Raw genomic sequence first — 12,275 nt, 5'->3', positions numbered from 1 at the left:
CCCCCCCCCCCCCCCCCCAATGGTTCTGGTCCCTCACAAGCATAAACAGCTCACTAAAGATAATAACACTTTTTCCCCAACTCACTAACCAAATATTCCTACTAATTTACCCCTGCTTAATGTACATTCACTATTGAAGGCTGCAGACCTACAAAAATAATTTAGAATAAATCACCCACCTCAATCTTCACCAAGTTAGACGCTTCCTTCAAGGTTTCAGGAAATGTTATTAGAATCCTAACAATCTGCCATAAAAAGCTACTAAGAAAGTGCCACAAGAATTTAATTGCTTAGTGCCGTAAAAACTAACAGCAGGGATATAATGAATGTACTTAACCACTTCGTTTCACGATGAATATTTCCATTGAAATAAAATTTACGGGAATGCCTAAAATTACAAAATATATAGAGAGAAATTAAAACTGAAGCCTGCACACCTTAATGTGACCATCTTGGCCAATCAATAAGTTATCTGGCTTTAAGTCTCTGTGAATCACATTTAAAGAGTGCAAATACTCCAAAGCAAGAACCTGAAAAGTATCAAGACATGAATTAGTTGGTTTGCGAGTGATGATGATGATCATAATAATACAGTAATAAATTTATTAAGGAAAAAAACTAATTTCTCTGAAGCACGACATGATAGATTTTTAGTATAGGAAAAGGAAAGGGAAAGAAAAAGTAATAGCATTCTCTTACAATTTCAGCGATATAAATCCGAGCCATATCTTCATCTAAGCACCCTAGGTTTCTCAGTAAGGAGTAGATATCACCACCATTTAAGTATTCCATGACCAGATACAGATTTTCCCTACATGTGAAAGAGTAGAAAAAGCGGACCTGTTCATAATCACATTTACAAAAATGAGAAATTAACATTCACATACAATGCTTCCTTAGAAGGAAATAAATTATTGAACCAACTAACCACAAAAGGGTTGCGAACTGAGATAAGGATATTGCGTTCAGCCAAAATACTTTCAACTGCATTCTTGCGAATCATATCAGCCTTCTTTAAAACCTGAAGTATCAAAATAACACTCAGACAGCGTAAGATGAATTTGATATTATTTAAACTTTGATAATACAAATCATTCATAACTAACTTTGTCTGCATATTTACTTGGTTCATTCTCTATTTCAACATGTACAAGGAGATGAAAGAAAATAAATATGCTATCAGGTTAGACATATGATCAATCATCACTATAAATATTTTAAAAGCTGGAAAGGGGGACGTCATAGATTTCATTAATGTCTAGTCTGAAACCTACTTTTAAAAAAATAACAGTTTTTAGACTCATTCATTCAACAAGATGATAACTAGAAACAATTATAGTTAGGAAGCAAAAAGTAGATAATGTAGACAATTTTTTAAGTTTACAGTTGTCATCTATTTTTTAAGACATAAACTGATGTGAACATATTGCATTTTTAACTTGTTACATTCAAAATGCAAGTGAAACCACGAGAATTTAAAATAACTGGGAACAGTTTTAAATTAAAAGCCATCAGAAAAGCAATTTTTTAACATGACTATGAAAAACAATTTTTATTAGCTCAGCTAAACCAACTTAGACAACTCAAACTTTGTCCAGAATCAGCCCAGTCTGGTAGAGTATGAAAACCAGTATAGAACTAATCTCAGCATGTATTTTGTCACGTTAGTGATGCTGGTGTATATTTGTTACAGAGCTTTCTTTATTTGGCATCCACCTAACAGTCATTAGAAGTTAGAACACTGACCTTTATTGCAAATAAGTCTCCAGTTGCTCGTTTTCTGGCAAGGAAAACTCGGCCATAGGCCCCTCTACTAATTGGTTTGATTATTTCAAAATCTTCAATAGATGTTCGATCTTTTGAACATGGGTTAACCGGACTTGCACGCAGACTACGAACAGTATCATCTTCCACTGAACTCTCTTCATCAACTATGCCAACTGAAGAGTCTACTTTATCATCTTCTATTTGCCCACAAAGTTGTACATATTTTTCCCTTCAAATACAGGAATATCAGGATGTAACCATAGAAATAGATGCGAGTAATATCAATCACTTGAGAGGGAAAAAAAAATGCAGACTAGGTCATAGTAATGCATGAATAACATAAAAACGGTAGCCACTGACAGATTTTTTTTTCCAATAAAATAATGTGATAACAGCAATGGAGTTTTGAAACTAATCAACTCACTGCAAGAGCTTCTCTATGCGCCTTCCAAAAGTCTCCACAACAAGGGCATCGACCTTCCTATCCTGGATTGCATATTTAAGGTCTTCTAATCGATCGAGCATACACTCCAATGCACCATAGCCAGAGTTGTTAACGTTTGCAATGGAACGAACAATATCCAACAATTTGTATATCTGTTATTCCACAAACATGGCATTTGAGACATTCAGCATGAATGAGTTCTCGGAAAACTCTTTTACAAACTAAGAGACTAAAAGTAGTTATGCATATTTTACGCACCCCATCGGTGAGATGGAATGGTAATGACAAGAATGTCATTCATTACGTATACCAAACTAATAAGAGAATGCACTGAAGGTAATTTGTAGAACAAGCATTGAAGAGAAGTTAGGATTATACAATAAATTTACGGAGGTCTGTGCATCCAGCTAAAAAAGTGATAGAAGTCCTTCACAATAACCTTGAAAGGTCAACAGAATTGAAGGACAAATAGGGCATTAGTATGAAATAGGGAAAACAGTACCTGCTGATAATTTTCAAGTTCAGATATTGCTCTTCGCCCATGCAACAGCAATTCAATCTGACTGGATCTGGGTGTTAAAAGAGGTGATCTTGGTGTTAGAGTTCCAGCTGACATTGATTTTGTACTGTGTTCTGGTGTGAAAATAAATGGTCGATTGTATGATGGATCCTGAAAAATATCCTGACTTTCCACAAAGGAAGAGTTTCCAGTAACAGGGAGGGAATCAAGCAGCTCTTCAGAGTTTCGACATGACACACTGATTCCTTTAGATGACAACTCAAAAATCTCTTCTTGCATATTTGATGTAGAAACCTTAACAGTATCAAAATTTGCACAGGAAGTATCGCTACTTCTTGGTGTACTTTTAGGCGTCCAAGACTCTAGTATCTTTTCAAGAGCTCTAGCAACCCGCTCAAGGCGCTCATTCACAGTTAAACCTTTCAAATCACACCTATCGGCAATAGTACAAATTCGAGAATGCACCTCAACATGAATAGTCGGAATTTCAACCTCACAAATCCGACAGATCATCAAACTCTCAAAATTGGCATTTTGATGATAACCCCATATTCCCCAAGATACTTTTTGTTCTTTAGGGGGTGCTTCTGAATGCTCAATATGACTAGATGGGATATCTAATTTGTCATTGCTCCCAGTTTTAGCTTCATGTACATGCAACACCTCAATTTTATCCTTGGCATGTGTTGTATCGACAGGGTCAGACTCTTTCCGGTTCTTCTCAGCTGCTGATGGTAGCTTTTTCCAGGATGCCATCCTATACATGCTTGTAGATGAATCAAAACTTACGGCCGAGTCCAGACTAACATTTCCAGCACTATTACTAAAAGTTTGTTCTGAATCTTGCTTCACAATGCGATGGGCTTGATCCTTCCCAGCTAACTTCAGCTGCTTCGCAATATCTTCTTTCCCAGTCAATGGATCACCAAACTCAAGTTGTTCGAGCTGCCTGATTTTCTCTGGATAAATTCCTAGATCACTAAGCTGATGAAGACCCAAAATGTGCTCATCTTCATAACCACTCTCCTTTCTGAACTGAATAAGCCGCGTACATCGTGTCAGGATGAAAAGAAGGCGGGTGTGGGCTTGCTTAAGAATTCCTAATGACAGCTCCTGGCGCCGGTCATCTAGATTCTGGACAATGCCTTCACCTTTTGTCCAGAATTCAGTAGGGGACATTGTCGCACATTTCCGAGCAACCACCAACAAATCCTCCAAACCCTCCTTAAGTTCAGGCATGGATTGATCTGCCTTTTCAAGTATATCTACAAGATCTCCAGCAAAAATGCCCAGTTCGTAGTTAACATCATCCTTCAACCTGTCAAATTTTGCTCTGATAGCCACCATGATCTCCTGAATTGTAAAGCAAGAATAAGGTAGGTTCGTTCAACGTAGCTGAAAAGAGAGAGAGGGCATAGACATTAGCACAAAGGCGAACAAGAAGGAAGAGCATACTTCCAAATGTCCAAATGCCCGAGGCTTCCAAACTGGAAAAGGGCGAACTCCTTTGGAATTGAGCTCGTGAGAGAAGCTTTTGATATCAGGGGTTCTCTTCTTTCTTCCACTAGTAACACGCAGTATTGCACGGAATCGTGGAGACTGAATTTCCTTTGTATATGCTGCATGATGACCCTACGTAATAACACCCATCATAGTCCTAATCTACTCCATCAATCATACAAATTTTACGAATCGCAAACTCAGATACAGATACAAATCAAACCAAACAGAAAACCGAAAATAGATCATTACCTCAATATCATGATTCAGAGCCGACGGATATCTTAAAGAGTTCGGTTGACTCCACGGAACGTTTGTCCCTAACGAAACATGAAAGAATTACACAACAGAAAGCCATCCATCGATCAAACAACAACAATGCTCACGCTTGCGAAACCACGTACCAAAACAGAGCACAGAGATAAACAAAACAAAATACACATACATTATAATACGTTATACATTACACATACCCTGTTCAGTGGAGGAATTTTTTGGCTCCGACTCACTCCCGTCGGCGACATTATTCCTGGAATCATCGCCCAAATTGGAGGGCGTGCCAACGGCACAAGTCCGAAGCGGAAGAGGAGCAGACCGCGTCCGAATGTGGTTCAACCCGAGGGAGGAGGCCATTATGATGGACGAATCGCCAGGTTGAGGAGGATGATCCTCGGCGTGGTCATGTTCTTGATCGGGATCAAAGTCTCCGGCATTGGGTTTGGTATCGCGGCGAATAGGGATGGGAGGGATCTTGCGGAGCTTGGCGGCGGAGGGGGAGGGATCATGATCGAAGACGGAGGGAGGTGGTTCGGACATGGGACCGGAGGGAATCGGTTTTTTCCGGTGACGGTTTGATGGAGATTAAAGAATTGTGGCATCGAGGTTGGGAGAGTGATCGAGTGTGTGAGAGAGAGAGAGAGAGAGAGGAATTTCCGCGGGAAGGAGAAGGCTTGAGATTGAGACACGTGGAGGCGGATGAATTAGTTCAGTTAAAGAAGATTTTTGTGAACGCTTTTCAGTTTAAAACGTGCTTCCCGCTATGTGACGGAAACCCGCGTGGGAAGTTCGCCTTCTTCCTTCACCGTTGGTCTATTTTATTCTTAATTCTTTTTAAAATATATAATAATAATAATAATAACTATTTATTATAATTATTTTTAAATAGTCTTTTAATCAAGAACCATTAAATTGGGATCCTATATCTAAGTATTCTTCCAAAAAATACCATTCAAACCAAATGCAATATAAATTTATTGATATGATTTGACTAAATAACAATACATTCGAAAATTTTATTATACGAAAGGAATTTCCTAATAACGAGTCATTGAACACGAGTTTAGTTAGTTGGGTAATGATCTTTAAAAAAAAATGAAAAAAACCACGAGCGTAATTTGTGGTAGATTCAAAACTTTATGTTATGGGAGCTTCGTATATTTTGATGATGGATGATTATTTTGAAATAATTAGTAGAGTTTTTGTTCTATAATTCACTTTTAAAATTGTAATAATTTTATAAAACATTTAAGTATTGAAGTATTTTTATACATTTCCAATTATATTTCACATCAAGAAAAAAACTTAAATAATAAACTAAAACAAAAAAAATATGTACGGAGGGAGGTTGGGCGGCTACACAATCAAAACCTAGACAGTAGAGACTCGATCTATCATAGCACAAGTTCGCGCATTGGTTGAACCGGCTGTTTAGCCTGAGGCAGTTCCTTCTAATCTTAGAAAACGTCAAATAAAACCAGCTAGGCAACTGAACAGCTGCCCCCTAATTACTAGATCAACCCGCTATAAAAATAATGATGAATAAGAGATGTGACAGATGATCGTGTCCAAAAGTAATAGAAGTACACCAACTATGGGTAATCTAAGGCATGACAAACTTGTCGCAGGTGGGCTCCAACCTATACAAACGTCAATTAGTTTGTTTCTAATTTTCAATGTCAAACATAACATTCTATTCCTTGAAACTAATTAACAAAAACAAAACAAAAAGGGTTGAACTTGCCTTAAAGCTTACAAAGAAAACACATTTAGCACTAAAAGAACAATATGACCTGAAGGGGAAAGGAATACGAGGAAGAGAAGAACGAAGACCTAGGCTTGCCAGTCACCTCCAGATGTTCCCTCATTCAAATATTTAAGTATGCAGCTGAGGCATTCAACACACCTTCTCTACCTCCACCCCTCTGGGAATCCTTTTCAATCCCAATTTTCTTGCTATTCCAATCCCTATCTTCCCACAATTCTATTCCTGTTCTATTGTTTGATCATTTTTTCAGGAAAGGAGGTACCTGAAAATTTCATGGAAATGTCAACCAAAACAAGTCAAGAGTGAACAAAAAGTTGTATTTATTCAACCTCTGAGACCTCGTCGATGATCGCAATATTTGTATCACTGGAGACAATCATTCATATGAAAGCTAAACTAGAATTGAATCAGTAAACACAAACTTTCTTAGAGAGCAACAAGATACTTGGGATTGGAAAATTCTCAACCAAGATTTAAGATTCCTATACCAATCTAACCACAGAGCCCTTCGTTTGAATTAAGAACATGTGCTTACAAATTAGCTATCAAAATATTTAAACGAGATATAAAGCATTTAAGCCGCCGAATGCAGCTCACGGAACTAATTAATGTTTTAACTTTCCATCTAAATTAACAAATCCAAAGATATCAACGAAATGACAGATATCAACGAAATGACAGAAGACAAAATCTTCCTCTCAAAATAAGTGAAACTTCAAAATTATGGCAAAAATGGATAACGCATTAACCTTAACAATTTGAGATTGAAACAACAGAGTACATGGAAACCTAAATAACTAAGAGTGGATTAAAGAACTTCAGAATTATGGAACACATCAATCAGCAATTGTTACTTCAACCTCGACACCTGGTTCAATGGTGATAGATGTAATCTGCTTAACAACATCGGCAGAGCTAAAGAGGTCGATGACCCGCTTGTGAACACGAAGTTCAAATCTGTCCCATGTGTTGGTACCTTCAAAAACAAATAAATGATTGGCAACCAGTTTTCAGGTTGGATCTGAAAGATCACAGATCCTCAGACATCATCAACAAAAGGCAGCAGCCATAGAAAGCATGCCAAAAATAACAACAGCAACTGAATGGTTATAGAACAATACTGAACTAAGTAATTTTGAATCAGCAGATGAAGACCGAATAAATAAACTCAAAATTCTGTGAAACTCGTCAAAGCACAATGCCAAAGAACTTATAGATTTCATGTTCATAAATTTTCTGGCTTCTTTTCTAGAACTGCAGGGTCAAATTCATGAAGACAAATTCAAACAGCAGAATAACAATAACTCCCATCCAAAGTACAAGAACGAAAAACAATAACAGGTCTAAAGGCTGAACAGGTTTACCACACTAAATTACATGGGAGTAGAACCCCAAGTATAATGATGGGTGAATATTCAATTAACACATAAAGATCGCCAATCCGAGAAAAAGACGAATGGAAGATGGAAAGAGAGGTATGGGGGAAAACTAGAGTTGTTGGCTTCACAACCAGGGTAGCGAAGTGCCTGAGGGTTTCAAATTAAGGACTGTTAGACGAACACGACTCTCCACAATGGTATGATATTGTCCACTTTGAGCATAAGCTCTCATGACTTTGCTTTGGGCTTCCCAAAAGGCCTCATGCCAATGGAGTTAGTATTCCTCACTTATAAACCCATGATCATTTCCTAAATTAGCCGATGTGTGACTTTCATCATCCAACAAGGACAAAATCTTAATAACCATACAGATATACTTGTCTTGATGAATTGATTAATGTTAAATTCTATCAAAACACAGACAGAATATCATTCTCAATTCATTATTACTCTTAAGTAAAGCATTGATTCAAAAGTACCTTCACCGCATGGAGATTTCCTGGTGGTGATGTGCAGGACTTTCGTTGGCATCCTCACAGGTCCCTTGACCCTCAATCTCTTGTCCTTGGCACCCCTAACCAAATCAGCACAGACTGTTCATTGAAACAGGAAGTGAACAATCAGGATTGAGATAACATTTACAAATCTAAAGGCATCAAGATATTAAATTTCCATTATCTATAGAGACAGAAATTAGGACCCAAAAACCCCTAAACGAGTGAAGTCAAAGAAAAGACCCCATTTTCGCAGCATGGAACTCTCCAAGAGCAGTAATCCGAAGTTGATTTCGCAGATAAATACCGGACGCCACAATACAATAACAATTCGATAAATAACAAATTAGAAATCAAGACGAACATAAGCGGTGAAAAGAATGAACGATGAACAACTACAAAAAAAAATGTTACAGCGCAAGTCTAAAAGAATCTATATATTTCAGAACACACATTACCAAAAACGTAAACAATATTTGAGTTCAAACGCAATATTGGAAAAAAAGAAAATTTCCACTTGAACACTAGACAAAAACTGAAGCAACTTGCTTCTACACAGAGGTAAGGAGTTACCCTTCTCAAGGTTCTTCACGTTCTTCGACGAAAGAGTGATCCTAATCTTGTGGATCTGCTCTTGTGCGTCCTCCAATCCAGCCTTCGTAGGCTTCATCGCTGCATACGCCATTGTCGCTAACTTCCTGAAAACAAACAAAAACAAACAAAAAAAATCAGAACTCCGAGAATCAGATGTGAAAGTGGTGGAGAAGATTACCGGCGCAAGGGGTGGGTACCGCTGCTAGGTTTTTCAGTTGGAGGATTTAGGGTCGAGGAAGATGGAGATTGGAAGCTAGGGCTTTGGTATTAATATCAGTGGACTGGAGGCCCGAATTCATTAGATCGGGCCAAACATTAAGTTTAAAACATTTGGATCATAACCTTTTATTTATTTATTTTCCAAATATTACGGTAATAATCTTATTTTCAAATATTTGGGTGAAACCTCTCCTAATAGAGGCAAATTGTGAGACTAACAGTGATATATATTAATAAAAAATGGACAATATATATTAGGGGGGAGCTTTGACGGTTACAAACACATGGCATGTGCTAGCAAGGATCCTGGCCCCCAAAAGAGGTGGATTGTGATATCTAACAGTCAGTTTGAGAGAGGAATGAAACATTTGAGTGTAAAAACCTTAAAATCATGATGTTAGCAATAATACGTAACGGGTCATAGCGAACATTGTCTACTCGCGATGGATTTGGACTATTACACGTCACAAATCAAATCAACACTACTCCAACATTTGTTACTTGAAGTTAGTGACGAGGTTACCCTGCATAAACCAAAAAATAAAAACTCAATGAACCTCACACGTCATCTTGCAAAGTAAATATCGAGATTCTATTATGTTCATTAAGTAGACAAACCAAGGTTGAGGATTTATTTGGGATTTTGATTGGAGCATAACCAAGGTCGAGGCATAGCTAACCGCTCTTAAGTCGAGGCCAAAAATTGAAAATACTAGATACACCATAGATTAGTTTGTCACAATCGCACTTTGATGACAGCAGACTTGCAATTGTGCAGTACTCAATTCCCAATAACAAGTAAGTTAAGCTTATTCGTTCTTGCGTTGCTTATGGTCAAACAACGTATGCTCCAACCTTTGACCCCGGTTCAAAAAAAAGGTTTAGAAAATGAGGACAGAGCGATTTCGAAACAGAGTTTTGAAAGCAAAATTTGAGAAATTGAAATTAGTCTCATATTTATATCCCTAACTTTAAAGTTATTAATACTGCAAAATGTAATTTTTATTTATTTATTAATTTTTATAAAAAGTATGCCGAAAGGGTGTTATAAAGGGGGAAACAAAGGCTGGTCTTCGCCCCTCTTCTGCGAACTCCAAAATTCAGTGTGAGAGAGAGGAATCAGGGTTTTAGAGGAATTAGGGTTTTAAACAGAATGGGTATTGGACTGAGGCTTTTCACTGAGAGAACGGGGGATGGCTTGGGATTACCGGTCTTCGATGCCAGCCAAGGCGAGGTTCTCATGCACACAGTTCCTGCCGTCGCCATCGTATTCGATAATCGGCCTCCCGAGTTCCCTGGCACTCTCTATGTCTCCTCCAGGTACCTTCTTTCGCTCTTTATCTCCGCGTTTTCGCTTCATTTTTTTGTTCAGTTCTGTCTGTTTTAGAGTTTCAATTAATGTCTAGGGGAGTGTGGAAGAAACATTTAGGAATCAGGGCCCATTTTTCCTGAGGAGTATTTCTTTTTCTATCAAATTGATTTTTCGGTTAAGCGAGGGGAGGAGCGGGTCGTATTGTTTTTATTATTATTGGGTTGTAATTAGTTTTTGTATGAAATGATCGCTTGTGAGAATTGGATTGCGGATGTGAGTATGAGAAAGTAAAATCCCAGTGGGTTTCTCTGTGTAGAGGATCGGAAGAAACCCCTCTCAAAATCTAAGACAGAGGAACTGAACACAAAGTGAAAATTAAGAACAATATTGAAAGAATACTATTTTAAGACTTGATAAGCTTTTGGCGTTCATTATCTTCGATGCTTACAGTTGGACCTGCCTATAGATAAGCATTATAACTGTGTCTAGTCCTCAATGTAGCAGCGTCTCTGTTTTTTCAATGATTCACTCGCTAGTTATTTCTTTTGATTTAAAGCTAGAAGCTTGCGTTTAGCTGCTATATAGGCCTGTAGTTGGGAAGTTAGGATAGAAAGGGCCTCTTCAACATGTGGCTAGAGGGGACAAGAAATCTGGTATTTTGTACACACTCCATTACAAAGTGTGTTCGGCGTTCTTAGTTTTATGTAAGCTCATTTGTAGTTATGATCTACATTTTTAAGGTAAAACCAATTAAATGAACATTTTGTTACCTCATTGGCTTTTGTCTTAGTTAATACCAAATCAATGGCAAGTCTAACAAGAAAAAGCTTCATTGTTGTCTTAGTTAATACCAAATCAATGGCAAGTCTAAGCCAAACTCTATTGAAACTAATTGCATGAGCTGATTGTTCCCACCATTTCTTTCCATGTGATATTAGTATTTCTTGAGAACGTGACTACTATAAAATGCATATTTCCCTGTTCTCTCATTTTCTAGTGGGCATGCGAATAGCTTCTTGTATCACACGGAAGTTCCTTTATTGTTGCTGTCATGTATTTATTATGTAGAAAACTTAATTTTCATTACATAGAAAGCTAATTATTAAGGAGGTGCTCCTAAACTCACTCTTAGGATAAGGGCGAAGTTCTTTGGCACGTTTGTTTGTTACTATTTTGTGGGTTATTTGGCTGGAGAGGAACTGTAGAATTTAGAGGGGTGGAGAGATATTGGAAGGTTATTAGGTTCAATTTATCCTCATTGGCAGCATCCATTCATCAAGCATTTTATCAGTATCAACTTGGTAATAGTTCTTTTGGATTGGAATTTCTTCTTGTAGATAGTCTTGGGTTTCCTTTTGTGGTATATTTATGCCATGTACACTTTTTCACTTTCTTAATGGAAACTCGCTTTCTTACTATATATACACACAACACACACTTATATCTACATACACGTGGTTGTGTGTGTGTGTGTTGTCTTAATTGATTACTATGTAATTGAACATGACATTGAGAAAATTTGATATGCTTGTAGTCAAGTGGTTTGGCTGAGTGACGTAGACATGGCAAAAGGTTATGCTGTTGATTTTCTGTCAATGTCATTGCATGCAGTTTCAACAGACCCAGAGGCCTATCCATCTCCTTGTCTGTATGTACAGGTATTTACTTGTGCAGCTTTGCATTATTGCTCATTAATTTTATCTGGTCGAAGAGATCCATGATGTTGATTTTGGTTTAAACTTCTAGTTTTCTTTTGGTTATTATCCTAGCGTCATCGTATGCAAATCCTTCTGAAATTATTTGGTGGCTCTGTTAACTTCAAACCTAAGATTTTCTTGTGTAGTATGATTTTTTCTATTGAAGAAAGATCATTGTAGTAAATTTTATATCTTAAGAATAATGTAATAAATGAGGTTACAATATTATTTTGGTCCTTGCATTTTTAGATTTATTTTCAGCGATCTGAGGTAATTTCCATCAGACTTTGCGGGGGGGGGGGGG

At 37.5% G+C, this 12,275-nt stretch overlaps 3 protein-coding genes across 9 annotated transcripts in view; 1 reads left to right on the top strand and 2 right to left on the bottom strand.

Moving 5' to 3' along the window:
* Positions 1-5,203, bottom strand: part of LOC111490868 (probable serine/threonine protein kinase IRE) — an 11,956-nt gene extending 6,753 nt beyond the window's left edge. For all 6 annotated transcript variants that reach the window (XM_023139501.1, XM_023139503.1, XM_023139500.1 and 3 more), the window contains exons 1-9: positions 4,706-5,203; positions 4,485-4,552; positions 4,188-4,364; positions 2,715-4,085; positions 2,192-2,364; positions 1,747-1,996; positions 929-1,021; positions 700-840; positions 438-530 (exon numbers count right to left, since the gene is read on the bottom strand). In XM_023139501.1, the coding sequence (XP_022995269.1) occupies positions 438-530; positions 700-840; positions 929-1,021; positions 1,747-1,996; positions 2,192-2,364; positions 2,715-4,085; positions 4,188-4,364; positions 4,485-4,552; positions 4,706-5,048 (2,709 nt within the window). In that variant the 5' untranslated portion in view covers positions 5,049-5,203. The remainder of the gene's footprint in view (positions 1-437; positions 531-699; positions 841-928; positions 1,022-1,746; positions 1,997-2,191; positions 2,365-2,714; positions 4,086-4,187; positions 4,365-4,484; positions 4,553-4,705) is intronic.
* A 1,666-nt stretch (positions 5,204-6,869) lies between these two features.
* Positions 6,870-9,034, bottom strand: LOC111490872 (40S ribosomal protein S20-2). 2 transcript variants are annotated; one of them, XM_023139509.1, is made up of 4 exons: positions 8,922-9,034; positions 8,723-8,847; positions 8,135-8,248; positions 6,870-7,252 (listed from the first exon to the last, which is right to left on the bottom strand). In XM_023139509.1, exons 2-4 carry the CDS (start codon positions 8,832-8,834, stop codon positions 7,113-7,115), a joined length of 366 nt encoding a protein of 121 aa, XP_022995277.1. In that variant the 5' UTR covers positions 8,835-8,847; positions 8,922-9,034; the 3' UTR covers positions 6,870-7,112. The 2 variants fall into 2 exon arrangements, with proteins under 2 accessions (XP_022995277.1, XP_022995278.1); XM_023139510.1 differs by having other exon boundaries at positions 8,941-9,027.
* Positions 9,035-10,022: 988 nt separating this feature from the next.
* Positions 10,023-12,275, top strand: part of LOC111490870 (chloride conductance regulatory protein ICln) — a 4,042-nt gene continuing 1,789 nt past the window's right edge. Inside the window, exons 1-2 of the mRNA XM_023139508.1 lie at positions 10,023-10,282; positions 11,809-11,932. Coding sequence (XP_022995276.1) covers positions 10,116-10,282; positions 11,809-11,932 — 291 coding nt within the window. The 5' untranslated portion in view covers positions 10,023-10,115. The remainder of the gene's footprint in view (positions 10,283-11,808; positions 11,933-12,275) is intronic.

Source organism: Cucurbita maxima, unplaced genomic scaffold, assembly GCF_002738345.1.
Source record: "Cucurbita maxima cultivar Rimu unplaced genomic scaffold, Cmax_1.0 Cma_Scf00016, whole genome shotgun sequence".
Taxonomy (NCBI): domain Eukaryota; kingdom Viridiplantae; phylum Streptophyta; class Magnoliopsida; order Cucurbitales; family Cucurbitaceae; genus Cucurbita; species Cucurbita maxima.
Note: the sequence above shows the minus strand (reverse complement) of the source record. Positions and strands in the feature narration are given on the sequence as shown.